Below are 27889 nucleotides of genomic sequence, written 5' to 3' on the forward strand. Positions count from 1 at the left end.
AAAGCCAGATTTTTCAGTTTTGGTAGATACTAAAGACATAAACTACCTAATAGTGTCTTATACCTCTGAGGTGCTAAGATCTTCAAGCATGAATTTCTGAAAAAAATCATACAAACCCTGGCCACAAGGGGGTCCTAGTTGTTCTGTTGGATTGTGATTTATCTTATATCATGGAAGATGCAACTGGAAGAGTGGAAATCATCCCCTAAGGGTAATCCCAAAACACAAGCGAGCGTTGTGATATGGTAGGGAGATCTAAATTCTGGCATCCAGGGAGATATAAGACGCTCACCAGACTCTATACCTATGATTTAAACATCACTTTTGAGTAGACTATCCCTTTAAACAAATTTTGCAATGCAAAGAACAAACTCAAAACTGTTTTCTTACACTTTTATTTTACTGGTAATTTAAGGTACAATCAAATCTCCTCCCATGATCACTTACATGAAAGTAGTCATCTCTGAGTGCTGCAAAATTATAGCATTTCATTATTTAATAACAATAAAAATTATAAATTAGCAAACAAATGACAAGAGTATGAAATTATAAACAGTGACATTTCAGACGGCTGCATACAAGGTAACATCTGATTAAAGAAAAAAATACTTTTAAAATATAGTATTTTATATAATGTGTACTCTATATACAGTCGATATATCTATTTACCTAATGCCATTAGGTGTTTTTTCTTCTTTTTAAAGTACAGTTTGGAACTTATAATCTTGAGATAAAATGAACACTAAACATGCAACTTTTACAAATAAAAAAGGTACAATGTTAAGAAAACTGAGAACAGGATGAATAAGTAACATAAATCCAAAATTCTGTTGAGTAAAAAAAATATTTTACATCATTTGATTCTCTTTAAAAGTATTCACAGAATTATTTGGCATATGTCTGGGAAATTGTAGGTTTACACTTACACATTTTTTTAATGTGAACTTCAAACAAAAAGAAAACCTCCTAACTATGACTTAAGGACTTGAAGCATAACAACATTCCAGCATTCACACCTATAGTACGGAGTATAATACTGATAGCTGGATATATTTCTATCGCTTGTATTTTGGCCACATTTTAAAAGAGCAGAACAAGCATCGGACATGTAGCAGTCTTTACTTCCACAATCACTCAAAATTACAGAGAAATACTTAAATACACCAACTGTGCCTCTGAAGATAGTTCTGGTGTTATCTGGGATACTAGCAGCCAGTACATATGATACCTCTACGGTATTTCCTACTTGTTGTCAAGCTGAGAAAACAAAATTTACAGATGGCATATAGACTGTGCTCAAAAATAAAAAGGAACATGTACACCTATTTGACATAGTAATTCCCCTAAGGATGTGGACAGAAGACGTTTGCTCCTAAAGTGACGTGTAATGCAATGACAGCTGATCCCACTAGTTCCTTGTCTGTTACAATAATAGTTTCCGAAGCAGGTAAACACACAATTCGATATACGGGGTCTTGAATATCTGAAAGTGAAAAATGTCCATTCTGAGTCTCTAATTGAAGCTATTTGAAGGCAATAGCAACAAACCTTCTCTCATTGCTGCTCTTATATTTAGTCAGATTTAAAGGGGGAATACCAGAAATCCAGAAAATGTGGAAAACTTCCATCCTCCCATCAAATTTCCCTTGTCTAGTTTTAAATAAGCTCTGTCTCCTTTTTCCATTTGAATAAGAACCCCATTGCTCGCTGCTTCTCTTGTCACATCCTGATCGCCAGCAAAAGCAGATATCACAGGCCATCCATTTAGCATTAGACTCACCTGGAGAGAAAAAAAAAGAAAAACATTATAAGGCTTCTGAAAGCTTCACAAACCAAAAGGTTAATATGTTTGATTCAGTTCACTAAGCAAGCTAGTAACATGTTCAGAATTAGAAAGTTTCGAGTCTTCAAAGTACAGAGGGAGCTTATTTATTTCAGTTCATTCATTGCTGCCCACTTATCATGCTGATTTACGAAAGGGCATACTTTTTATTCAAGACAAGCAAGCATGTGTCAATGCCCAACCAGTCTAGAGAGAAAATCAAAAGCGTAACATTCCCCTTAACCTCACTCTTTCAATAAACACAGAAAAGATCATGAAGAGTTAACAGGGATTTATTCAAGCTAAAATCTGTTGGAAGGCCACATTTAATTGTGATTTAATATACATATAAATGCATAGCTAAAACAGAAGCTTAAAGATATCCAACCCAATTTTAAAGAAGTTTTTTTTTTTTTTCAGCGTAATGGATTTATCATGCTATGTACAGACAAAAAGTGTATGCTTGTCTATCACATATTGTGAGCTACAATAACAACTACCAGTAATACATATGGAGAAAAATATTTTTAACATGATCACATGGTAGCAGGATAAGTTAAAGAAAAAGCATGATTACAGTAGATTCACCATACACAGGTAGTGTATATTTTGTAAGGGGGTTGTTTTTGTGTTTATTTTCCCTTTTTATTCCCTACAATGACTAACAGAGCAGCATTATAAGTGGACATCTACAGAGGTAAGCGGTTTCCTTACTTAAATGGTCAACATGTACAAATATGTATATAATTGTTTTTATTTGGTTTAATTGTTTCTGATTGTTTATTGAAAAGTAAGGTCCTAGAGCGTCTTTCTGAGTAATGTAAATTTCCTGTAGATTTCTGCTGAACCAATCAGAAATCAGTACTAAAACCTGAGCTAAACAAAGAAAACTGAGATCAACCGGTAGCCATGGGCGACTACACACCAGTATTTTATGCATGTCTTACGTACTGTTGTGTTGCAAGGGGTTAAATAATTAAAGACATGGTATATAAAGCGCAATGTCTACTCACACCTTCATAATGAAGCGCTTGCTCATTCTAAATCTCACTACAAAAAAAAAAAAAAATCTACTAAGCAGAAAGGGCAGATGTTTGCTTTCTAACCACAAATATCAAATGGCCAGTACATCAGATTATGACTCTGGAGACTTTGCAAGCTCCTTGCAGTGTTTTATTATGAGAAACAGTAAAAGCCACAACATGTCCTAAGCCTAAAACACAGCAACCTTATATTATGTGACAATGAAATTGAATCAATTGTGTGTGTTTTTTTTATGACTTGTTCACAGTTGCACTGGCATGATACCTTTGGCCTTCACGGTGCCACCATCTCTATTATTTTGGAAGCCTAAACATTAAATGATAGACTTCATGTCAAAATATACCATCAGGAATGACACTCTATGATTTATCACACCCCGAGAATAAATAGGACACATTAGCATATCATGTCTCAAGAAATCAAAATGCTGCTTGTTACGGAGAATATGAAGATGACAGATCAAAAGCGTTATCATTAATATCTCAACTGTCCCCACAAGAGAGGGAGTTTCTAAAAATGACCAACAACATTAACACCTCATTTTCACCGCAGTTTGTAAATAACATTTTGTTATAAGGCGACAGAGCACCACAAGCTTTCATTATCGAAAAACCTTAACAGCTAATAGAGATTGCTGGAAAAGTAAGGTTACTTTTTTTTTTATATCATTATGATATACAATATGTCAAGTAAGTGTAAATAAACAAGCTTTGAGATTTTTCATTGCCATCAATATTATCTCCTGACCAAAAAGTGTTTAACATGTATCTAATGGCCTCAAAGTCAATGGAGCTACAGATAAATTAGTACACACAAAATGTTCTATAAAATAAATATTTTGCAGTTAAAGAACATTTTATGTAATGTATGTTCCCATTTCTGAAGTGAAGTAGAAACTGACATTTTCTTTATAATAATGTATGGGTTAAACGGTGACACATCTATAGCTGTAAGTGTAAATCAAGATAGATGGACAGAGAAATAGAAAACACCATCCTGACCTGGATTGTTTGGCGGTTGTACACTTTTACCACATGGAAATTGAAGCTGTAAATCCCTTTTCTTGGTGATATGAATGTGCTTCGTTCTGAATCAAAATTGCTTCCAATGTTTACCAGTATCTATATAAAAAAATAAAAAGATATTAAGGTTTAATTATCCACATTATAGGCAAAAAAAAGAAATAGAAAAAAAACTAGAGTGCTAAACAATCTCATCGGCTGTATTCAACTCAAGTGCTTGAGGGCCACACTTGGGCCAAGATTTTTTGGAGAGACATGGTAATTTTGCTTAGTAAAATACACCTTATGACATTCACAGCTGTCTGTTATTTAGAAGAATCCCAGGACAACCTCCAGCACTGGAATTTCAGATCCCTATTGTATATGGCAGTATATATTGAAGAGATAATTTAGTGTAGAAGTAATTTTACAGTGGCCTGAATTAAATTTAAATGACCAAGTAGGTTCTGTCTGTTATTAAGTCCTTCCACACCTCCTAGGGTATTTAAAATGAACACAGGCCAATGTAAAAATTACACCTTTACAGCAACTTAAACTTTGACAGGCACCTAAAGGCCTTATAATATTATTAAAATCATCAAAAACAAAACAAAAAAACAACAGAATACAAATAATGCTCCCAATTATTTCCAGTAGGGTTACCCTTATGTAGTTGCTAAAAAAAAATGCTTTGGAAAATTCTGTCTACACAGCAAGCTCAATTCACACACAAGGGAAAATTCACGTTTAGCTTTGTAAATTCAGCCTATTGCATGTATTTCCATTAAATTCTTAAACCCTCTTAAAGGATTACACATTTTTTAATCATTAATTTGATTTTAATCTAAAGGCAGGTTAAATGAATGTATACATTTACAAAGAATGTAATTGTAACAAACAGATTTTTCCTGTTACAAAACAAAAAGTTGATATTATTGTACTAGTACACGCGTTACTTTTTCTCATATGCTTTTATATTTGCAAGCAAATAAGTGGCTGGCATTTTATTATGACTTGCTGTGCATTGGTTAAATGAATTACGCTTTATAGACAATAAGTATCCAGACTCCATATACCATAGATCCTTCTGACAGAATATAAATCACTTCATCGCTTCATTTAGAAGCTGCTTATGAAAGTTAAATGTCATACAAAGACAAGAATGCTTGTGCAGACTCAGCTCCGGCGCGTACATACGGGCGATTATTTTGAGATGGTCAGCTTTGTGGTTAATGACAAGGGAAAGGTGAAAGGCACAGCAGTGTATGATGAACCAAAGGGGATTAGGTCAGTTGTGTTACAACTCTTCTTGGATTCCAGAGTTATTTTAAATTGAATACAAGGTCTAAACACAGCATTTCGCTCCGATAAACATCATGCTATGGCCCTGAGTATTAAATACACTTCAATATAAAGCAATCTGACCTAACACACCAAGCATGCCCACCATCTAGGTTTGACATAAAAATCATTCCAGGAATATTTAAAGTCTTTGTTATTAGCAGACACCAATAGAGAACGGAAGCTGAAGCTGGTAAAGCATCCCCTCATCTAAGTGGTCCTGATGATAATATCCACTGAGGTAACAGAACAGATGGAACAAAACACTTTTTATGGTCTATTTAACAGCCCAAAAGGGAGCAAAAAGAGTTTTATTATTGAGTTTCCAATATATGTATATCATTTTATATACAATAATATTATCAATAGAGTTATGTCTGATCGGAAATATGACCAAAAAAACGAAAAGATCGCCTGACATGCCATACACTTAATGATCATGTTGAATTATCTACTTTCCTATGATTGGATTTCGCTGCCAAGGCCGATCAGAATAATTTACTATTAAATTGAACTATTTGGATCAAAATCGATAATTCGTAGATCTAATCATATCTGATTCTGAGAAGGATCCTTTGATGGGATTGTTACATTTGTGGCCACCATAAGATAAATTGATGATCCGAAATAGACCAAAATCACCTCACAGTCACAAATGACGGAGAATAGAAGTGAAATCTGTCACCTTAGTTAATACCTCTGGTATCAGGCAAGTAGTTTTATGTTTGAATCCACTTATTGTTGATTGACTCGCTACCTCTGCTGGAAGTCTATTCCAAGTATCAACTACTCCTAAAAAATAATACTTTTTACGGTTAGTTGTGAACTTCCCTTTTGCTAGTCTGATGTCTTTCCCAGTTCCTAACGCCGTATTGAAAATCCTGCCCTCCTCAACCTCATTCACACCCTTCAGGTATTTTACATTTTGAAGGCATGTCCCTTCTTTCCTGTTCATATTAAGTTCCTGAAGTCTCTCCTGATCAGATGAGCTCTTGCACTACATAGTCTTTAGATCCAAAGCTGAACACACACATTACAATCTCATTGTACAGTCTCTTTTAGATCTACCAAAGCTATAAGGTAGAGGAGCTCTTACTGAACAACACTGTGCATTTGTATTCAGTAGGTAGGCTCCTGTGCTATATAGTAGGTAGATCAAAAAGTGATTGTATAGGAAGATTGCAAGGTGTGTTATTTCTTAGGTAGGCTGTTATACTAGTAGTTTTTTAAAAATCCAAAAAATATTGTAGAATGTGTAATATTCAGTATGTAGATTCTTGTACCAGTGGTGGTTAATATGCATTGTAGAAGGTGTAATATTCAATAGGTATATGCTCTTGTAGTTTTTGATAGATTCAGATATGATTGTAGAAGGTGTATTATTCAGTAGGTAGGTTCTTGTAGTAGTGGTGGTTGATAGATCAAAATATGCTTTGTAGATGGTGTATTATTCAGTAGGTAGGCTCTTAGCATTCAATAGATCTAAACATGTCTATACAAGATGTATTTTTTAGTAGGTAGGCTCCTGTGCTATATTGTTGGTAGATCTAAAAGTGATTGTATAGGAGGATTGTAAGGTGTATTATTCTTTAGGTAGGTTATTGTACTAGTATAGCATTGGATAGATCTATGATTGTAGGTCTATTATTCAGTAGGTAGGCTCTTGTATAGTTTTGGATAAATCTATGATTGTAGGTCTATTATTCAGTAGGTAGGCTCTTGTATAGTTTTGGATAAATCTATGATTGTAGGTGTATTATTCAGTAGGTAGGCTCTTGTGTAGTTTTGGATAGGTCTATGATTGTAGGTCTATTATTCAGTAGGTAGGCACTTGTAATAGTATAGTTTTGGATAGATCTATGATTATAGGTGTATTATTCAGTAGGTAGGTTCTTGTACTAGTATATTTTGGATATATCTGTGATTGTAGGTGTATTATTCAGTAGGCTCTTAGCAGTTGATAGCTCTATGATTGTAGGTGTATTATTCGTTGGGTAGGTTCTTGTACCAGTGGTGGTTGATAGATGTAAATATGAATGTACAAGAAGGTGTCATGTAAAGTCCCAAACACTTGAAGTTGGAGACATAAGAAGTGTGGATGTGGCCGACCTAGAGTAGAACGGCAGCCCACCCTCCTGGACTCACCTGGTCGAAGTAGATGGTCATAGATCTGTTACTCATCTCGGAGGGTTCATGGTTGGTGCTCCTGATGGCAGAGAAAGCCACCTTGGCACTGCCGGAGCGCACGGAGATGCCCAGAGCGGTGCCAGTGGGGTCGGCGGTCGGGTTGGAGTCACACACCACCAGACATTTACCTTCCAGCAGAATAGGTTCCGTTTCATTCTGAGCATTTGAGAGCCCCGCCAGCCAGACCAGCCCCATCACCAGAACCAAGACCCCCATCTCTACACTTCTCTTCTACTCCTGCAGCCGATACCAATCCTGGACCATCCACCTCCCAGGGAAAAGCGAGCTCGGGGACGGACTACTCTTCAGAGGCACTTGGCCGACTTTCAGAGTGCTCTCCAGCTTGTAGTGTCCCCGGTGGATGAGCGGCCTGTTGTCCCAGCCTCAGTACCTCTGTGATCGCATGTCAGCTGAGCCCAGCGCTGCACCCTCGGACTGGCACACGAGCTCAGGACATCGCATAGCTCCTGCTACAATATCGATGCATCCAATACTACGAGCGGAGCGCAGAGACAAGAGGGCGGGGACAACGGGCGCGACACGCCCACCCCGGCCACCACCAATGCACGCTCGCCCAGCCGCTCTGTAGCTTTATACGAGTCCGAGGCAAAGCGGTGGCCGGTGGGCTCTGCTCGTGCTCAAGGCTGATCCAGGGAGGGATCGTCACTCATCTCCGATCCGCTCTGCTGGCCGGAGCCCTCTGTACAGGTGAGTGCGGATCCTATGTACTGCTTACTGATCATTAGTGCTCAATGCTGGTGTGCCTGCACATCCTCTCCTGGAAACTCACAGCTCACACTACACAAGCTGCTTTATTCAGTTCGAGCAATATTAAACCCCAAGGCAAACATTCATTATATTGCAGCGTACCAATTCTTATTAGGCTTTTTCTTGTAGTTTTATCTGGAGATCTGCCCAACAAGTCTGTTGATTTTTCAAAAGAACAAGCTCTTCTGCTGATGTAGCAGTTAGAGGGTTGAGGCAAACCATTTAACACTGACAGGGGTGCTTACAATGGTCACATTTTATTTATTTATAGAAAAGCTTTATCCCAAAAGGAACAAAACTGTTGATATAACTGTTCACAAAGTATTAGCTGGAGTTTGGCTTCAGTTTGTTCGATGTAGTAGCAGACTAAAGCCCCCCATACACTTCAGATTTAACAAAACCATATAATATGAGTCAAACCTTAGGAGTTTCAATGTGTATGCAATCAGGCAGGCCCTTGGTTTTGGTAAATCTGAAGACAAAAATCATCAGAAAATCTGATCGTGTGTATGGGGCTATAGATACACGAACACATCCCTCCATACTGACAATGCTGATCTCCAAAGATGCCCCTCGTCCTTCATCTAGAGTGGGGGCAACTCTTGGGTTTCATGTACACAGGACCTTGGAAAACCTTCTGAATGCTGGAACTCCACAGCTAGTAAGTGAGGTTTAACAATGTCCGTTTTGCCACTGTACATGCCGCGTTTATGCGCGTTTAGCTGCGTTCATGAGCGTTTTCGTTTAAAAGCATTTTTTTCCAGATAACAGATTGTACTGATCTCTCTCTCAAATGCTTATACATGTGATTTACTGCATTTGCACGCTGCTACAAACATTTGGTGCTTCAAATGCCAATAAACTTTCGTTGTGAACGAGATTTTTTTGCTTTTAAAAAAAATGCCACTAAACTCACCTGTCTGTAAACTACTGAGTGTACAGATAAGATAACAGAGGGGAGTTCAGGGGCTGCTGGAAATAACACCCAACTGCTCCTAAACGGCTGTTTATCAGCTGCAGTGTACATGAGACCTCAAGCTTTTATTTCAGCTTGAAGAAGCTTGTGCCTTTTTGTGTTCTTGTGCATGTTTTTATTGAGCTTCATTGAGCTCCTTTTTACTTATTTGAGCATTTTTTTCACAAACCCTCCTAGAAAGTATTTTCTTAACTGTATAACCAAAAAAACAAAAAAAAAAAAAGCTGGTACAATCGTTTTCACGCATTTTCAAGCTTCTTTGAGCTCTCTTTTACTTATTTGAGCATTTTTATTTACAAACCCTCCTAGATAGTATTTTCTTAACTGTATAAACAAAACAAAAAGCTGGTACAAGCGTTTTCACTCATTTTCAAGCTTCTTTGAGCTCCTCTTTACTTATTTGAGCGTAAGTGCTTTTTTTTCACAAACCCTTCTAGATAGTATTTTCTTAACCACTGTATATACAAAACTGGTACAAACGTTTTCAAGCTTCTTTGAGCTCTTTGGCGCACTAGCTCCTCTCAAAAACGTGTTTAGTGGGGGATTTTTTTCTGCTTGTAGGAGCATCATACCTCCCAACATTTTGAGATGGGAATGAGGGACACCTACTAACAAATGTATGTAGGCATAGGACACACCCCCTGCCACACCCCCTTAAAGGAAAATTAACCTAAAAAAAGTGCTTTTTACCACTACTATTCCTTTATATTGGCTTTTAAAATGTACAAATGCAGCAATTTAGAATTTGGATGAAAGGTTTAGCACTGGGAAACACTTTTTGAAAGATAAAAAGTTCATTGTATATACAACTATATAGAGCAGACAAAAATGAGGGACACATGAGGGACATTGCTCCAAATCAGGGACAGTCCCTTGAAATCAGGGACAGTTGGGAGCATATACCTGAAAACTCCTGAAAAAGCCATAAGGGGTTATTTACTAAAGGGAAATCCACTTTGCACTGAGAGTGCACTTAGAAGTAAAGTCAGTGTAGATCCGAGAGGGAAATGCAAGAAAAAAAAAAGCATTTTAGCTTGCACATGATTGGATGATAAAATCAGCAAAGCTTCCCCTCATTTCAAATCTACCCCTTAGATTCAGAGCGACTGCACTCCCAAGTGCACTTTCAGTGCAAAGTGGATTTGCCTTTCATAAATAACCCCCATTGGCTAATATTGAGGGTAAAAATGATCAAGTATTCCCGTGTTGTATCAAAGAAAAAACTACAACTAAATAACTGCTGCAAAGCACTGAGAGGTCATACCATAACCACAAGGAAAATGAACAATGATACATAGTGCTGCACTATGTTTCATTGTTAAAGCGGGAGTTCCGCCGTTTTTTTTTTTTTAAAAAGCCAGCAGCTACAAATACTGCAGCTGCTGACTTTTAAAATAAGGACATTTACCCGCCCAGCGCGCCCGCGATGTCGGCACCCGAAGCCGATCTCACGATCGTCTCTCGGGTGCTGCCGCCGCCATCTTGGGTATGGGAATCAGGAAGTGGAGCCTTGCGGCTTCATTTCCCGGTTCCCCACTGCGCATGCACGAGTCGTGCTGCGCAATAAGGATGGTCCCCGCTGTCTCTTTGTTCCGTGTGTTTCCCAGCAGACAGCGGGGGACCTTCGGAAAGGGGCGTAGATTCTGCGGAAAGGGGCGTAGATTCTGCAGATATCTATGGCGGAAGTGGGTGCAGATACCTACTACGGAGGGGGGAGGGTTCCAATGAGCGGAAGCTCCACTTTAGGGTGGAGCTCCGCTTTAACATTGAGGGAAGTTTCTAGGCAGAAAAAATAAGAGCTCAAAAGCCTGTAGGATGTTTCTTTGAGCTGCAGTGTGCATGATCCCTAATACGGGGGGGGGGGGGGGGGGTGTTACTGGCCAGACAGATCACCAGGTAAAAACAGAGGGAAAAAAAGCCAAAAAAAAAGTACTGCAGCCACCAAACAAATGTTTGGTAAGCTGCAATGTATTACATTTGTGGTTTTGGGTGTAATGCCACTTTGAGAATACATACTTTTTTTTTATTCTTTTTATTCAATTTCCAAACAGTACAGTACATACATTCCAACAAAACATTACAAACCATACAGGTAAACATACTACCTTCCAGCGGGTAACATACCTCACCAAGTCCGGCCACCTTGGCCATTGAGAATACATACTTGAATACATTATTTTCTATTAAACCAAACTTTAGTATCACTTTAAGTGCACCAAACACATTACAGTCTCTTTGAGATCTGCAAACAACGACTGTAACACTGTAAGGTCCCGTGTCATTTGATAACAGTTGACCGAGTTGTATACCTTTGTCCTCTTATTACATCGTTTTGGTCATTTTAAATAAGATTGTAACGTGATTGTAGTGTGTGTGGCCTCCCGTTTATTGCTCTCATCCTCCTCCAAATTCCTATTTTATGCTGCAGTGATCTGACTTTCTGTTAGAGGTTGGCCACATTCCTTCTCCATGGTCCCACTATAAATAGGAATGTGGCCTCTCTCTTGCTTACTTGAGATTGACCTGGGACTATGGCGTTTGTAGTGTTCATAGAGCAGTGCTCCTTCCATACAAACAGATGTGAGAGGGGAAAGGAGAGGTCTGGGTGAAAAACATGGTAAATGATTTCATGAAAGATAGATTATAGGGCCATTAAATAATGAATGAGTACGGATTATTTTTGGAGAATAAGGATATCGTTTAGTGTCACCCTAATGATTTCATTAAGAGCAGTGCAGTGAAGCTTACTCACACGTTACCTGCAATGTAGCTCATCCAGAGGGAAGTTTTAGTGAAGAATCTATAAAGTGATGTGACCCGACCTTCTTCTCAAAGTCACTAATATACAATAAATGAAATCATCTGCAGTGATTGTGTTTATGTAGCCACACATAACTCTGTCCTTTTACACATTGCTGATGTGCATTGATCCTAAAATCAAAAATGTAATGAAAAGAATTTACTAAGACTGGAATAGTAGTAATAGTAGAAGTCGTAGTAGTGGTAGATTTGAGCAGAATTACAATTGTTTTGTTTACTTTGCACTAGATGATTGTATTTCATTTTTGTAATGAATGAGTACATATAGTCACTGCATGCAAAGTTGTGTTTATGTGATTATTTCTGGAGAGCTGGTCCATAGCTTGTATCAGATTCTTAAACTGGTCTGTGACTCAAAAAGGTTAGTGTTTGTAAAGGAAATGAAAAACAAACAAACACGTCATACTTACTTGCTCTGTGCAATGGTTTCTTCACACTTCCTCCTCTTCTGGGGTCCCTCACTGGCTCTCTGTGCCCCTCCCCCTTGCCAAGTGCCCCCATAGTAAGCTGCTTGCTATGGGGGCACTTGCGTGTGCTCGCTTTCGAGCAGGCTCTCTTCCTCCATTAGACACAGAGAACGTGGCTCAGCCTCGCTCCCCCACCTCCACCCTCACTGGCTGGAATTAACAGCAACGGGAGCCAATGGCTCCTGCTACGGACTCTCAGCCAATGAGGACAAAGAGGGCCAGGAAAGTTGCTGCTCTTGTCTACATCGATGGATTGAGATGGAGCTCAGGTATTAGGGAGCCTGAGGGGGGGAGCTGCACACTGAAGGTTTTTTACTTTACTGCATAGAATGCGTGAAGGTAAAAAAACTTTCAGCCATTAGAACCACTTTTAAAAAAACACTGCTGTGGAGGAACCCTTGAATTCATTTTAAGGTCCTCTTCTCTAACCAATAAATCAGGAGTCAGTGTAAAATACCCCTTACATTGGTGGACAAAGGGATGATTGAGGGATGATGCCCCCCTTACATTGTATTATGCTACTTACTCTTCAAGTGGTGCTTTCCTGGAACAATGCAGGGACAATCAAATGGGAGGTCAATCAGCCACAGCTCAAAAAAAGCCAAGAAACCTCTGAAGGGACTCTGGTTAAGAAGGACTGACTGATTTAGCAAATACATACAGTATACCACATTCACCCTTGTCCTAGGTCTGTCTTCAGTTAAAACCAATAAATGCACCAATGTTTTTTTGGAAATCAAAGTATTCTGGAAAAACCGTCATGAGAAACATGTGCACTATATGGAACCCAACCGAACATTACTAACCGCTCACTTACCATAGAAAGCTGTGGTGTCTTGAGATAGATCTAGACCTCAAGACAAGAACTCCATGGTTCATGTAGCTCCATGTAAACAGTGCATACTGTGCAAAATAGATTTTCAGAGACCCAATTAGACATAGCATTAGAAAATTAGTGTGAATGTTATTTATAAAATATATCAGTTATATATTACCTCTCCTTTAATGCTGCAGCATCCCTCACTCCCATCTTCTACCCAGCTTTTTACCGCTGTTGGGCCACAGCTATTTTTATTGGCTGGCACTGGATAATGTTGTTCTTGTGCATGTGCAGGAGTTTATGTTGGCACACTGGATCTGTGCCACAATGTAAACTGGGCTGTGCTTGTGCAGCTCAGTGTATATTCCAAAGAAGACTACGAGCTGGCAGGTACGTTTATGTTAAGGCAGAAGAGACATTGCATTTATTCTCTGAAATAAAGAACTTTTTTTAAACTCAGAATTTAGTTCAGATTTAAAGAGCTATAGCAAGGGTCACCAATGACTTCTGTGGGATCCAGCAGCTCATGATGACCAGTACAGTCTAGCAGCATGAAGATATATACAAGCATAAACTCCTTTCAGCAAATATCTTAAGATACAATTAAAGCCCAACTACGGGATATTGGCAACCCCAATTCCACCTCCGTCTAATTAAATGTGGGTATGAAAAAAACGAAATGTACATTTTACTTACTGGAAGCCACAGTCTTGTGGCAATCCTTTTCTCTTCCTCTGTCTACTTTATGGGATCCTTCTTCAGGTGTCTTCATCACTGCCTGCATGATGTAGACACCTCCTATTGGTGGAGGTGGCACTTCTATCAACCAGATCTTCTTCCATAGGCTCCAGAGGCAGGAGAACTCACTAGGGTGGTGAGTGGACCAGTGCCCAATAAGATAACTAGCGGGAAAAAGTGTCTGGTCCCCAGGGAAAGAACTTAGCTTGGCTCATAGAGGAAACTGTGACTATGATCCATTTATAGGATGGCTTAGATAGGGGTGTTTGGAATGTAGACTGAGGAGTAAGGTAATTGATGCACAATGTACTAATTACATTTTAGCCTGGAGTGGGGCTATACGGTACATCTAAGGGCAGCACTTTTGTTTTATAATTTTAGATTTTAGAGTAGAGTAGTTTTAGACTTTTCGACGAACTAGGTCCATTGGTCTTCCCGCCGGACTTTCGGAGGAGTTCTGACGGACTTTCCGAACGAACGGACTTGGCCACACACAATCACATCAAAGTCCGATGGATTCGAACGTAATGACGTACGACCGGACTAGAATAAGGAAGTTCATAGCAGCAGCAGCCAATAGCTGCCCTAGCGTTGGTTTTTGTCCGTCGGACTAGCATACACACGAACTGATTTTTTGATAGGAACTGGGTCCAGTGGAGTTCCAATCGAAAATTTTTAAACATGTTCTTTTTCTAAAGTCTGTCAGATTTTTGGACATCAAAGGTCCGATGGAGCCCACACACGATCAAATTGTCCGACAGATTTGTTGGACCTTTGCTGTCGAAAAGTCCGGTCGTGTGTACGTGGCATAATATAGAGATTTCATCTCACTTCCTGTCCCATAGCCAAAACAGGAATTAAGCGGAAACCCCTCCAAAGTGAGAGAAACCCTTGTTTTCACCAGGGTCACCAGAACTAATGTCCCCATTGGAAGATTTCCACACTACTACTGCTCTGGTGATAATCCAACATTTGGTATTTTCTTTCATTTTCACTCTTGGTGAGAACAGTAAACAGGACACATAGAGAGAGTAAATCTCCCTAATAAGAGCAAAGACAAAAAAGCCTGACAAAAATCCTAATCCCCCTCCACTCTAAAACTCAAAAAAAGTTTTTCCTTTACATATACTTTAATGTCAATGTTGATCTATTAACCCCTTTGCTGCCAAATCTGTTTTTGCGTTTTTTTACACATATATACCCCCAAAACATTATATATTTTCTGAAAGCAGACACTCTAGAGAACAAAAATAGTGGTAGTTCCAATTTTTTATGTTCCAAGATATTACCGCAGAGGTCTAGGAAACGCAAAACTTCAGTAAACAATATAAAAAAAAATTGTTTTAGGGCACACAAACGCAATAAATTACCCAATTTTTGGTAAAATATAAAACATAGATACCCAACACGGCAAACCTTCAATTTCAGTGCACCTGTGATATGGCGACAAACTTCAGTACGCTATATTTTCTATAGAAAACACTTTAAAAGCCAGGTCATCAGTTTAGCATTATGGAGGAGGTCCGGTGCTAGAAATATCACTCTCACTTCGGCGTGCGCGACGATATGTAACCTGTGTATCGCAATCAACGTTTTTATGCGTAGTCGCATCTGATGCTTGTGTTTACATTTGTGTTTATATGTGGGGGCAAGGAGCCTCAAAAAAAATTCACAGAGGATTTTATATGCTTGGATGTAACTTACGTTTTTTACAATTTATAAAAAATATATAATTTTTTTTACTTAACTTTTTCATTGCATGTGATGATTTTTTGATGACAGTTTCACTTTAATGAGATATTCGGGGTCTAAATGATCCACCGTGCTCCACTAAATGTATTGCAATGCAGCCAACGGGAGTGTGTGTAAAAACCCCCTTGCTGTCAGGTCCGTCAGATGTGTGTGCCATACCTTGCTGGTTTCCCTGGAAGTTGGAAATCGGTGTAGTAGGCACCCCGTCTACAGTAATTGCAGCTGTCTACCAGGTTTCATGCAGAGGGGCTGCCCTACTACTTAGTGAACACAGGAGGGCGCTCACTCGGCACAGGTGCCTTTCAGAAAACACTTTGCATATTGTCAATTCAAAGTGCTGTTTAATTGGACGAGGTGGAGATTGTGATGTCTCTACACTGCCTCCCCACCTCGACTAATAAGAGAATAGTTTGCATTATTTACAAAATACAAAGTATTCTCAGAATGGAACCTGTGCCAAGCATGAGACCTCCTGTGTTCAAAAAAAAGGGTAAGTTCACCTTTGTACACTTTTTTTTTTCTAAATTCCAGCTCCCTTATGCACCAATATAGCATTCATGTAAAATACAAAAATATCAAAGCTTTCCATTACATTTACAGTCACTTACTTTTTGTGTCCTAATCCCCTCTCTCCAGCCACCCCCTCTATCACCAATAAATAGATTAATGCGTTGCACAAATCTATCCATGGTTGCTACTGCCACCCCCTATTCAGGTCCTCGACCTCTTTTCGGGCCCCGGGTACCTGAATTTCAGCAGCGGGGGGTGTTTTTGAAGCACCTGATTAGAGCTATAAGTATCAAAAAAGGTAAACAGTGAGCGACATGCTTGGTGCTTGCAGTTCATCCAGCTGTGTTAGAAAAGCAAATTAATATTTGTTTTCCTAACATTGAACCGCCTCTCCGCCAGTCAGGTGCTCGGGTCTGTTACCCATCACCTGATTAGCTGAAACGACAGGTGCTGTGATTGGACGCCTATCAGGCATCCAATCATAGGAGAGGATGGGAGAAAAAGACATTGAGGATATCGCTTGTTGCCCTCCGCCGGGGGCACAGTGGCAGCATTTGATGGGCACAGTGGGAGTATTTGAAGGGACACACTGGGAACATTTGATGGCAGAGGGGGAGCATTTGATGGGGCACAGTGGGAGCATTTGATGGCACAGTGGCAGCATTTGAATGGCACAGTGGCTGCGTTTGATGGGCACAGTGGCTGCGTTTCATGGGCACAGTGGCTGCGTTTCATGGGCACAGTGAGGCTGCAAATGATTTTTTTTCCATAATTTTTCAGTTTGTTTTCACCCCCCCCCCAAAAAAAATAATGATTTAGCACCAGCCGCCGTTGATTATGACCATTATGGCAGATAACACATGCTTTACAGCTGAACTGAGCCTACTATATTTTTAATCATTTGTATCTATTTGCAGTCTGACTCTAGCCAGCACATAGTAGCCCACTGTAACAATATTTCGGTTGAGAAGCAATTGCATGTTGTATCAATAAAAATGATTATCTGGCTGTGGTTCAAGCCTTGTAATAAATCCTGGGTTTATATGACAGATCCCCCTTTTTTCAAGGATATGAACATCTGGCCTGGGGCTAAACATTTTTTATTGTAGCGGTTGTTTTTTAGCACCATCTGAAAGATTTTCAATATCTCCTGAACTGCCTCCATTAACAGCAACATCACACACTAAGGCTTTAGATTACTTTTGACTTTTCTCATTTTAGGAACTTCTTTGATAAATGTCATGTGAAAAAAGAAATACACCTTCTGTTAAACTAAGTCTATCCACCGGAGTCAAACTCTCCTACTGCAGTGGGCATAAAAGACCAAGATAGCTATAGAATAAATGAGATAAATAATTAGTCTTTCCAAATTAATAATGTACAAAGGTGTCATAAATTGTGGCATGCAGTAAAACTAGTAGTAAAAAATTGTATTTAATGGTTATGACACCTAAACATCTTTGAGCCAAATGGAGCTTATTCAGGAATGGTCATAACAGACAGATCACTCAAAATAATGGGTGCTGAAAGATCAGCTTGATTTCCCTCACTGTATTCTGCTGGGACATCATTTTTCCTCCCAAATTGTCCAGGGTTTAGATAAGGTGCATTGAAGGGAGAAAAGTTAACAATCACCAATCCATCACACAGAATTTCCAACATATTGGACAGCCAGCCCTTATAATATTCAAAAGCATGTGTTATAATTTTTGAGCTTACCCCCTTGCATGGCTAAGTTATCACAAATATACGCCCACTGGCCACTTTATTAGGTACACCTTGCTAGTACTGGGTTGGACCCCCTTTATCCTTCAGAACTGTCTTACTCTTTCATGGCATAGATTCAACAAGGTGTTGAAAACATTACTCAGAGATTTTGGTCCTTATTGAAATGATAGCATCACGCAGTTGCTGCAGATTTGTCTCCAGTTCCACCAAATTCCAAAGGTGCTCTATTGGATTGAGATCTGCTGACTGTGGAGGCTATTGCAGTACAGTGAACTCGTTGTCATCTTCAAGATACCAATTTGAGACGATTTGAGCTTTGTTACATGGTCCTGGAAGTAGCCATCAGAAGATAGGTACACTGTAGTCATAAAGAGACAGACAGCGTCAGCAACAATACTCAGGTAGGCCGTGGCATTTAAGCGATGCTTAGTTGGTACTAAGAGGCCCAAAGTGTGCCAAGAAAATATCTCCCACACCATTACACCACCACCACCAGCCTGAACCGTTGATGCAAGGCAGGATGGATCCATGCTTTCATGGTAGTTTACCCCAAATTCAGAACCTACCATCCGAAAGTTGCAGCTGAAATCGAGATTCATGAGAACAGGCAACGTTTTTTCAATCTTCTATTGTCCAATTGTGGTTAGTCTGTGTGAATTGTAGCCTCTTCACAGCTGAAAGGAGTGCTGTAGCCCATTCTGCTTCAATGTTCAATGTGTCATGTATTCAGAGATGGTATTCTGCATACCTTGGTTGTAATGAGCGGTTATTTGAGGTACTATTGCCTTTCTATCATCTCAAACCAGTCTGCACATTTTCCTCTGACCACTCTCCTCTGACCTCTGACATCAACAAGGCATTTTCATTCACTGGATATTTTCTCTTTTTCAGACCATATCTCTGGAAACCCTAGAGATGGTTGTGTGTGAAAATCCCTGTAGATCAGCAGTTTTTGAAATACTCAGACCAGCCCGTCTTGCACCGACAACCATGCCACTTAAATCCCCTTTATTACACATTTTGATGCACAGTTTGGATTTCAGCAAGTTGTCTTCACCACATCTAGATGTCTAAATACATTGAGTTGCTGCCATGTGATTGGCGGATTAGAAATTTGTGTTACCAAGCAATTGAACAGATGTACCTATTAAAGTGAGTAAATACATAAAGATTATGTGAGAAGGCTGGGCAGAGGCCAGCCTGCATTTGTAGGAGGAGTCTGAAGGGTATATATCCCTCCTCCTCTGTCTGATGGTGCGTTGGCTCATCTTCATGGTTACAGCTGACGCACGTCATTTCCGGGTGGCTGCGTCACTTCCGGTTTCTTCACAGAGCCAGCCTGTATTTGTAGGAGGAGTCTGAAGGGTATATATCCCTCCTCTTCTGTCTGATCATGTGTCGGCTCATCTTCATGGTTACAGCTGACACACATAATTTCCGGATGGCCGTGTCACTTACGGTTTCTTCACAGAGCTGCGGCCGGCTGCAGGAGTCATGGCGATTCTTCTCCCGGTGCTCATACTGGGCTTCATTAGAGGGGTGCGCCCACCCACTGCCACCTCTGCCAGGCTCACGCCAGCATCATTGGAGGGAGGGCTGCCTGCTCACTTCTCCCCTTACTCACACCGGGCATCATGGGGGCGCATCCACCCGCCCACTTACTCCTCCCTGTTCTGACGCTGGGCATCAATGGGGGGGGGGCCTGCATTGGTTAGCTGTTTTTAGTCCTGGAATGGAAGGAGGGGGAGGAGGGCTGCTTGCAGCACAGCAGAGAATGCCATTTCAATTCCATTTAATTGTTCAAAGGCTCCATCATCAGATTCTCAGTAAATCCTAGTGAGGACATGTTTGGCTTGATCTGTCTGGCATGGCCCTGAGAGCCGAGAGAGCAAGCCAGCTGAGACTTGCTTGATAGTCCAGGCTACCTTAGGGTGACAAATGGGGGGTACAGACCAGCAAGTGGGGGGCTGATTGGTAGAGTAACTCCACTTCTATCATCATTTCATGATTCATGCCTCACAGCATTTCTGTCACAGCATTTTCTGTCATAGCGGTTCTGCCATTAGCGTGTTTCTGTCATAGCGGCTCTCATTAGCATGTTTCTGTCATAGCGGCTCTCATTAGCATGTTTCTGTCATAGCGGTTCTGTCAGTAGTGGGTTCTGTCTTAGCGGATTCTGTCATAGCGTGTTTCTGTCAAAGCATGTCGGTGCCATGCAGTTATGGCATACAACAATAGCCGTTTCATTTTTTTGTTTAAATGTCTCATCGTACCTTTTTGTTCAGGTTTCTTTGTGTACCTGGGTTCAGTTAGCTAGTGCTCACATCTCAAGATCTGTCACGTCTACAGATCCTTACGGGCTGAGGTTTTGTTTTTAAATGATTGTTCACCACAATCTCTCTCCGTATACCATACGTCATACGATGCATGTTCATTTCATTACACCTGTACGACTACCCACGATGGTCTGTGGGTACACTAGCCCCCGAGTATTCAGTTTTAATTACCTGTCTTTGTGCTGCAGATTACTGGAGCTCACTTACTACATACACTAGGGTGGGGGTCATCATCAGGTTCAATCACGCGCTGTGGTCTCGTCATCACTGCTTATGTCCTCATACTTGTATATTTGGATATGCACAGAGGGGTGGTGTTGTTCTCATGTCTGGTTGTCTGTTGTCATTTTCTCTAGATTGTGTTTCCTTGGGTTTGGGCAAGCGCACGATTGGAAGCAACTAATTCACGTTCATCCCTTCAACCCTATGTGGGAGATCAGAGCATGGTAGCACTTCATCATTCAGGAGTTGGTCCATACTTAAGCACACAGCGGAGCTTGTCATGGGGGGTCTCCTTTCCTGGTTATAGCCTGGGGAGGCAGAATGCTTCGGATTGTTGTTTCCAATTCTGTCCCAACTACTCCCATCCACCAGCATGGAACATGTTCTGGGCATTATTCTTAACTCAGGTTCATGTGGGCTAAAATATGCTCTCCACGGCCTGTTACGATTGCAAGACAGGATGGAGGTAATTGAAGTTCACTTGGTCAGAGGCAGGGTGTCAGTGCACCCTGCCTCTGACCAAGTGCTCCTGCTCTGCCTACATGCTGGCAGGCAAGGTCGGCATCCCCTTACTCCACCGTTCTTATCAAGCTTTCTGGTTCAATATGTCTGAACCAAGGAGTGTTTCTTATCAGGGGTGGTGTTGGAATCTCCCATCCCCAGTCTTCAGACAGCCCCAGTTGGGGCTGTTTCAAGCCTGCATACGGGCCTCATCACTATCTTGTCTGAGTCTTTTGCATGTAGTATCTTGGCTTCAGCAGGCAGTCATGCTTTTGTTGTCAAGTTACTGGAGGCAGCAATTTTCAGGGGTGCTTGGTTTTGGTTCTTCGTTCTGAAGGTGGTGGGCCAACCCACTGGGGTGTCCAGTGGCAAGTTTCCGTTATCAGTTGTTACATTTGGCTGCCCTCTTTATTGTGGAAGTATTTTCATCTAAGAACTCGTCCATGGATCTGGCGATTCAGCACTTTCTACAGTCGGAGGAGGGGTATTGGTTATAAAAATCTGATCTCACTATGCTTTGAAGCTACTTCCATTAGACCTGACTAGACATGTGCAATTTGTTTCGTAACAAAACGAAAATTCGGATGAATTTAGCATTTTTTCAACATTCAGATGCATCTGAATAAAAAAATAATTTATTTTACTCTGCAAGAATCGTGGGAGAATCATGATCTTTTTATTCTAAGCAAAAAAATCAGGATTCTCATTTTGGCCAGAATCAGGCAGCTCTAATTACTGCCTAGGGATCTGCAGTCTCTCAGGGTGTGTGCTGAGCCAATGTTCCCTTGATGGCCCACAGAGTAGTAGGTCTGGGTCAAACATCATCATTTATTCTGGGTTTCACTCTCAGCTCTAATCTCTTGATTGCAAGGTTACCTAGAGAACTGGTCAGATATGTCAGACCATTCATCTTTTGTCCGATCCTCAGCCTTTTCAGAGGGGTGCTTACAGTCACTTTGGGTATGTTGAATCATGCCATGAGAATTATTCCTTAGGATGGAATCTGTCCCTCCTTCCCATGTTTGAGGACTCTGACTTGGTTGTCAGGTTACAGACAAAAGTGCGACCCGACTTAATCATGTGGGACCAGTTTATTTGGGTGACTGGAAAGTCATCTCCATGTTTATTCCACGACCATGATCAGTTGGTTTTCGACCATCTTGTATCATGAGTGGTTGGCCCCCGGAAGTTTGTCTGCCCAAGTTTACGTATACATTGGCATTTCTTCGTTATTTGCCATTACTGGCATTTAGTCACATGAGGACCAGTTGGTCAGGTAGCTCATTGTTTTTCTTTATGGGTGGTTTGGCTATAGACATTTTTTAATAAGGCGGATCAGGATTTCTTTGAATCATGTCCTTCATTTGTAGATTGACGTGGCAAGGTCTGACGTACAAGTTTCACTTCCTGGGAGAGTTCATCAGTGCAATTCACTTTGGCGCAGCCAGCACTGAGCTGTTGGGTAAACCGGTTCCTTTCTTAATCCCTGCTGGTCATGGTTAGTCTCGGAACAAATGTGATCGATCTGGGTTATGGTTCTTAGCTCATACCAAGGGTTAGAAGATTTTCTTGGGTTCCTGACTCCGGCTTTTGACGCATGTTGCTATAGCATATTGGCCGTATCCACCAACACTTTCAGGCGTCCAGCACTTCAGACCCCTGCAAATTCCTGACAGTTCATCCTTTTTTGTGGCTCACCCTCTCAAACTTTCCTATGCCAAGAATAGACAGACAGGTCAGGGGTTCGTGGGAATGTTACAGAGCTACTTAACTGGTGTCCGTTTTGAAGTGCAATTATTTTGCAGGGGCTTCTCGGGTCAGCCCTTGCTCCCTTTTCCCCCATTTATCCTCTCACTACAAGAAGTCCCTTCTCATGTTTGTGTTTTCTCTGTAATTAGGCTTAATCCCCTTCATCAGGCTTTGTCATCACACCTACTTTTGTGTCCTTTTTTGCCCTCTTTAAGGTGTACCGACCAGCTAGGCCAGAGCACACATCAGGTCTTGGTAGTTAGGGTATCACATTTCCAAGTGAAGACTCTGACTACAAGTGAGAAGGCTGTATTTGTAGGAGGAATCTGAGGGGTATATATCCCTCCTCTGTCTGATCGTGACCCAAACCTTTCATATATGCTTATACACATAGTACATTTTTATATTCATATAGTAGCCTCCCTGGCGGTATTCCAGAGTCTGGCTCGGGGTAAGATTTAAATACCATAAGCGGTATTCCCGAACCAGACTCGGGATCGCATCGCTGGATCCATGGAGGGGGATACTTACCTTGTCCCCTGGATCCAGTGATGTCCCCCCACTGTGCTCTGCGAGCCGTCCTCCGCTTGATCTGTGACAGTGCCGAACTCCGTTCCCTGCGAGCATTGCGACACACGGGGATGGAGTTCGGCACCAAATTCAAAAAAACACAGTATAGATACAATATACTGTAAACCTACAGATTATGGTACTGTATCAAATAATTACACATCCCCTTTGTTCTTAGTGGTTTATCCAGTGTCCTGCATACAGTTTTATATTATAAATACTGTTCTTTATGCTAGGAAACTGGAGATTGTCCATAGCAACCAAAAAATTTCTATTTACATCAAAAGTGGTTATAGACCAGCTAGAAAACAGCGATAATAAATTAGAATCACTCGCAGAATTGAGCGATAGTAATTCGTGGGGAAATTCATCATCAAACACTAAAAGTAATGACAGTGCCAATTCTGCAACTCAGCACATTTCAGTGTTTTTGGTTTGATTACATTATTGAATAATTTTTATTATTATTATATTATTATTTGTTATAATTATTTAATAGTTATTTTATTATATATATTATAATTTATGATTTCATATTTCAAATTTTATCATACCCGGGATGTCTATAATGCCCCGTACACACGAGCGGACTTTTCGACATCCAAACTCCGACGGACTGAGTCCGGCGGACTATCCGATCGTGTGTGGGCTGCAACGGACTTTAGCGAAGCTAAAGTCTGACGGACTTTAGAAATGAAGCATGCTTTAAATTTTCCCGACGGAACTCCGCCGGACCCGGTCCCCTTTGAAAAATCCGCTCGTGTGTGTGCTACTCCGACGGACTAAAACCGACGCTAGGGCAGCTATTGGCTACTGTCTAGGAACTTCCTACGTCGAATCCAGTCGTACGTCATCACGTTCGACTCCGTCGGAGTTTGGTGTGATGGTGTGTGGTCAAGTCCGTTCGGTCGAAAAGTCCGCCAGAACTCCGTCGGAACTCCGGCGGAACTCCTTTGGAGGTCTGTCAGACTTAATCCCTCTCGTGTGTACGGGGCATTAGACTCTTGTTTGGACAGATTTAAATGAATTATTTCTAAGAATTACAGGCCTACAATATAAAACGCCAAATTTCCATGCAAAATAATTGTACCGCTTTCAGCACCTAAAATCTGAAATAATCATACCGCCAGGGAGGTTAAGGGTAGGCCCTCTGTTAGGCATACCAACCAGCCAGGGCACACTTCAGGTCTTGGTAGTTAGGGTATCACATTACCAAGTGAAGACTTTGACTACAAATATATATATAGTATAAGATGAGTCCTGGATGGTAGATATATATCTATGTTAGATATATGTATTTGGTTTATGGTCCCTTTAAGGGGACAATAAAGAGCAGTTTCGGAGTAAAGAAGCCTGGCCACAAACAAGGAGAAGTATCCAGCAGGTCGATGAGGTGTTGTGTGGAGCAGGACACAGTGAGGTCGATTTAATAAAACTGGTGCACTCAAATTCTGGTAAAGCTGTACATGGTAGCCAATCAGCTTCTAACGTCAGCTTGTTCAATTAAGCTTTGGCAATAAAATTTGGAAGCTGATTGGTGTGTATGCAGGAGTGAGCATGATTTTGCCCTCTCTAGCTTTAGTAAATAAACCACACAATGTCAGAGGGCTTTGAGCAGTTTGCTGAGAAGCTGCTGATCTTCTTTGACCTTTTCAAGACCCCTGGAGCAGGCTGAAGCTTTAATGAGACAAATCTATGCTGATGGTAAGCTGAAGCTTTACTTTTGTATCAGAGCCGGTGAACTGTTTTGTTTATTAACAACTGTTTTGTTTGCCTTTTTTTGGGAAAAATAAAGACTTGGTTTTACAAAAACAAAACCGGATAGTTATCCAAACCCCCAGCTATCACAATCGGTGCTCAGATGAGAGCCATCAGCTACCTTGTAACTGTGCAGACATAGGTCTGTACTGGAATGTCTCCCAGCTCTTCTCGACTGGTAAGTACGGCTCTCCCTGCTTCGGTGGGGGGAGCAGCTGGGAATTCCTTGGGGGGTCGATTCAGGGGCCACCTCACCTCCTTTTCTTCTCTCCCAAGTCCCTATCACTCCCTTCCCCCTCTGAGGGGGATGTCTGCATGCACTGTGGGCGGTGTATGTGTGGGTGTGGGTCGGTTGCTGTTCAGTCCTGGTCCAGGTCTGGGAGTCCCAAAAAAGCAGTTTTTGTGGAGGTTGTCTGTCAGCAGGCAGCTCATTTTTATTTTTGCTCTGTTCACCGCATGGCGCCATTCCGGCAGCCATCTTGGATTTGGGAAAGCTATAGATTCCCCTGGGGAGCTTCAGCAGCCATTTTGTGAAAGCCTGAATACTTTCTTCACCGCTAGCCTCTTGTGACAGCATGACATGTGCTTTCTCTTGTTACTTACTGTATCCACTGTGTGTGTGGGACACTGGATGGCTCTGTACTGAAGGCTGACGCTGTTCTTCAGATCGTTGCACCGCTGTTAGAGCTGCTGCTGCTGACACCGTTTTTTCTCCTCTCTGCATCTGGGAACCTCCTAGGGACAACAGGCAATATTGTTGGTATTCACAGAACGCCCCAGGGTGGTGAGTCTAGCGCTAAGTACCCCCCACCCCCCACGTGGCAGCAGCAGGAGGGTGGGACTTCACTGTCCTAAGTCCCCTTGCAGGTGGCAGACAGGATAGGGTCAGCATGGCTTCAGAAACTGGTGTTTCTTCCCCCGAAATCCAGGCTATTGCAACCGGGTCACCTGCGGTTAGTGTGGTGCGCATGGAAACCCTGACGGCGTTCCTTGACTCCTATGTTGCTAAGATAGAGGCAGCAGGTGGCAGGAAAGGTGCACGTAAGAGGCCCCTGCCCCCCCTCCTCTGGGGAGAGCTCTGATGCAGACTCGGCCCTGCTGTGGTTGGAGACCCCTGCTCTGTCCTATCAGACGTGGCTGACCAGGACCATTCGGACAGTGAGGATGATTCCGGGTCCGGGCGTGACAAGGCGCTTGTTGGAGCACTTATCATAGCTGTGCGTGATACCCTGAAGATTCAGGAGCTAGCGGATTCCTCTGCTGATTTCCCGGTCCTTTTTGGGTCCCACAAGCCAGCATGTTCACCTAAGGTGTTCCCGTATTTGACTTATTTTAACAAATTCATCTACAGGGAATGGGGTCGCCCGCAACAGACTTTTTCAGTCCCCAAAAACTTGGCGGTGCGTTACCCCTTTGAGGAAAGCCTTCTCAAAAAGTGGTCGGCTCCTCCGGTCGTGGACCCCCCAGTATCTAGGTTAAATAAAGTAACCACGATCCCAGTTGAGGGGACTCTTGCATTCATGGATCTCATGGACAGGAAGGCCGAAGCAGTGGCTCGCTCCTTGTTTACGGTTGTGGGGTCAGCCATGCGACCTGTACTGGCATCCACACTGGTGTTGCAGACATTGACTGAGTGGGCAAAGCTTTTGCACCACGAATTGGGAGAGCAGAATGCCTCCCCTGTCTGCGTGGAGCTAGCAGATCAACTAGTGCATGGCCTTAAGTACATTGGTGATGCGGCCCTGGATACTCTCCCTCTGCTATCCAGGACCTCAGTGTCAGCCGTGGTGCTGAGGCGCCTTGTTTGGCTGAAATGCTGGCCCACTGACCAGGCATCCAAGAAAGCCCTGACGGATCTTCCCTTCCTTGGCGAACGGCTCTTTGGAGCCTCGTTGGATGACATTATTAAAAATCCCATGGATGGTAAGAGTACACTACTCCCACAGGCCAGGAAGGCTAAGGAGCCACGCCACAGGCAAGGGCCCTCCTTTAATGCTCACAAGCGGCTTTTTCATCCCCAGCCCAACAGGACGCCCATGGATGGTTAGAAGCTTCCCTGGAACCGCAAGCCTGCAAACAAAAGTGCTACCGCATGAAGGTTTGCCCCCGCCCGTGTCTCGGGTGAAGGGTCATCTTCGAGAGTTTGCAGTCCGTTGGACCTCCCGGTTATCAGACCAATGGGTCTGCGATCTGATTTCCGCAGGTTACAAGATAGATTTTCTCTCTTGGCCGCCAAACAGATTCTTCCCCTCCAGCATACCCACGCCCCCGGTTCGCCAGGAGGCCCTGCTAGGGGCAGCAAGGGACTTGCTGAATCAGGGGGTGATTGTACCAGTTCCAGACTTGGAACGCTTCCAGGGGGTCTACTCAAATCTGTTTGTGGTTCCCAAGAAGGAAGGGGTACGTCCAAACTTGGACTTAAAAGCCCCCAATCACTTTGTAAAAGTGCAGAGGTTCAGAATGGAATCAGTTCTCTCAGTAGTCGCTGCACTCCATCAAGGGGACTCCCTGGCGTCTTTGGACATCCAGGATGCATACCAGCACATACCCATATGCCTTTGGCATCAAAAATTTCTGCGTTTGGCAGTCGGGGAAGCCCATTACCAGTCTGTGGCTCTTCCCTTTGGCCTGGCATCAGCCCCCCAAGTCTTTACCAAAGTACTGGCTCTAGTATTGGCATTGCTGCGACAACGCGGGATCGTGATCGTGGGTTACCTAGACGATCTCCTCTTGAGAGCTTCTTCCGCCTCAAAATTAGAGGAGGATGTGGCGATCACCA

General features: G+C 42.0%; 1 protein-coding gene and 1 long non-coding RNA gene across 4 annotated transcripts in view; one reads left to right on the forward strand and one right to left on the reverse strand.

The window, feature by feature from the left end:
- Positions 1 to 379: 379 nt before the first annotated feature.
- CBLN1 (cerebellin 1 precursor) lies at positions 380 to 7860 on the reverse strand. The gene is made up of 3 exons (XM_077458238.1): positions 7354 to 7860; positions 3868 to 3987; positions 380 to 1780 (listed from the first exon to the last, which is right to left on the reverse strand). The coding sequence occupies exons 1-3, from the start codon at positions 7609 to 7611 to the stop codon at positions 1583 to 1585; spliced, it is 576 nt and encodes a 191-aa protein (XP_077314364.1). The 5' UTR covers positions 7612 to 7860; the 3' UTR covers positions 380 to 1582.
- Positions 7861 to 7962: 102 nt separating this feature from the next.
- Positions 7963 to 27889, forward strand: part of LOC143934543 (uncharacterized) — a 94341-nt gene continuing 74414 nt past the window's right edge. For all 3 annotated transcript variants that reach the window (XR_013263291.1, XR_013263289.1, XR_013263290.1), the window contains exon 1: positions 7963 to 8103. This is a non-coding gene — a long non-coding RNA (uncharacterized LOC143934543). The remainder of the gene's footprint in view (positions 8104 to 27889) is intronic.

This window comes from Lithobates pipiens, unplaced genomic scaffold, assembly GCF_037356315.1.
Source record: "Lithobates pipiens isolate NorthernLeopardFrog02 unplaced genomic scaffold, aLitPip1_a1.2 Scaffold_10, whole genome shotgun sequence".
NCBI classification, from domain to species: Eukaryota; Metazoa; Chordata; class Amphibia; order Anura; family Ranidae; genus Lithobates; species Lithobates pipiens.

Coding starts and splice junctions, on each gene's coding strand:
- CBLN1 (XM_077458238.1), bottom strand. CDS start 7,611: ATGGGGGTCTTGGTTCTGGTGATGGGGCTGGTCTGGCTGGCGGGGCTC. Junction 3,988..7,353: donor TGACCATCTACTTCGACCAG/GTGAGTCCAGGA, acceptor TTTTTTATATAG/ATACTGGTAAACATTGGAAG. Junction 1,781..3,867: donor ACAACCGCCAAACAATCCAG/GTCAGGATGGTG, acceptor TTTTCTCTCCAG/GTGAGTCTAATGCTAAATGG.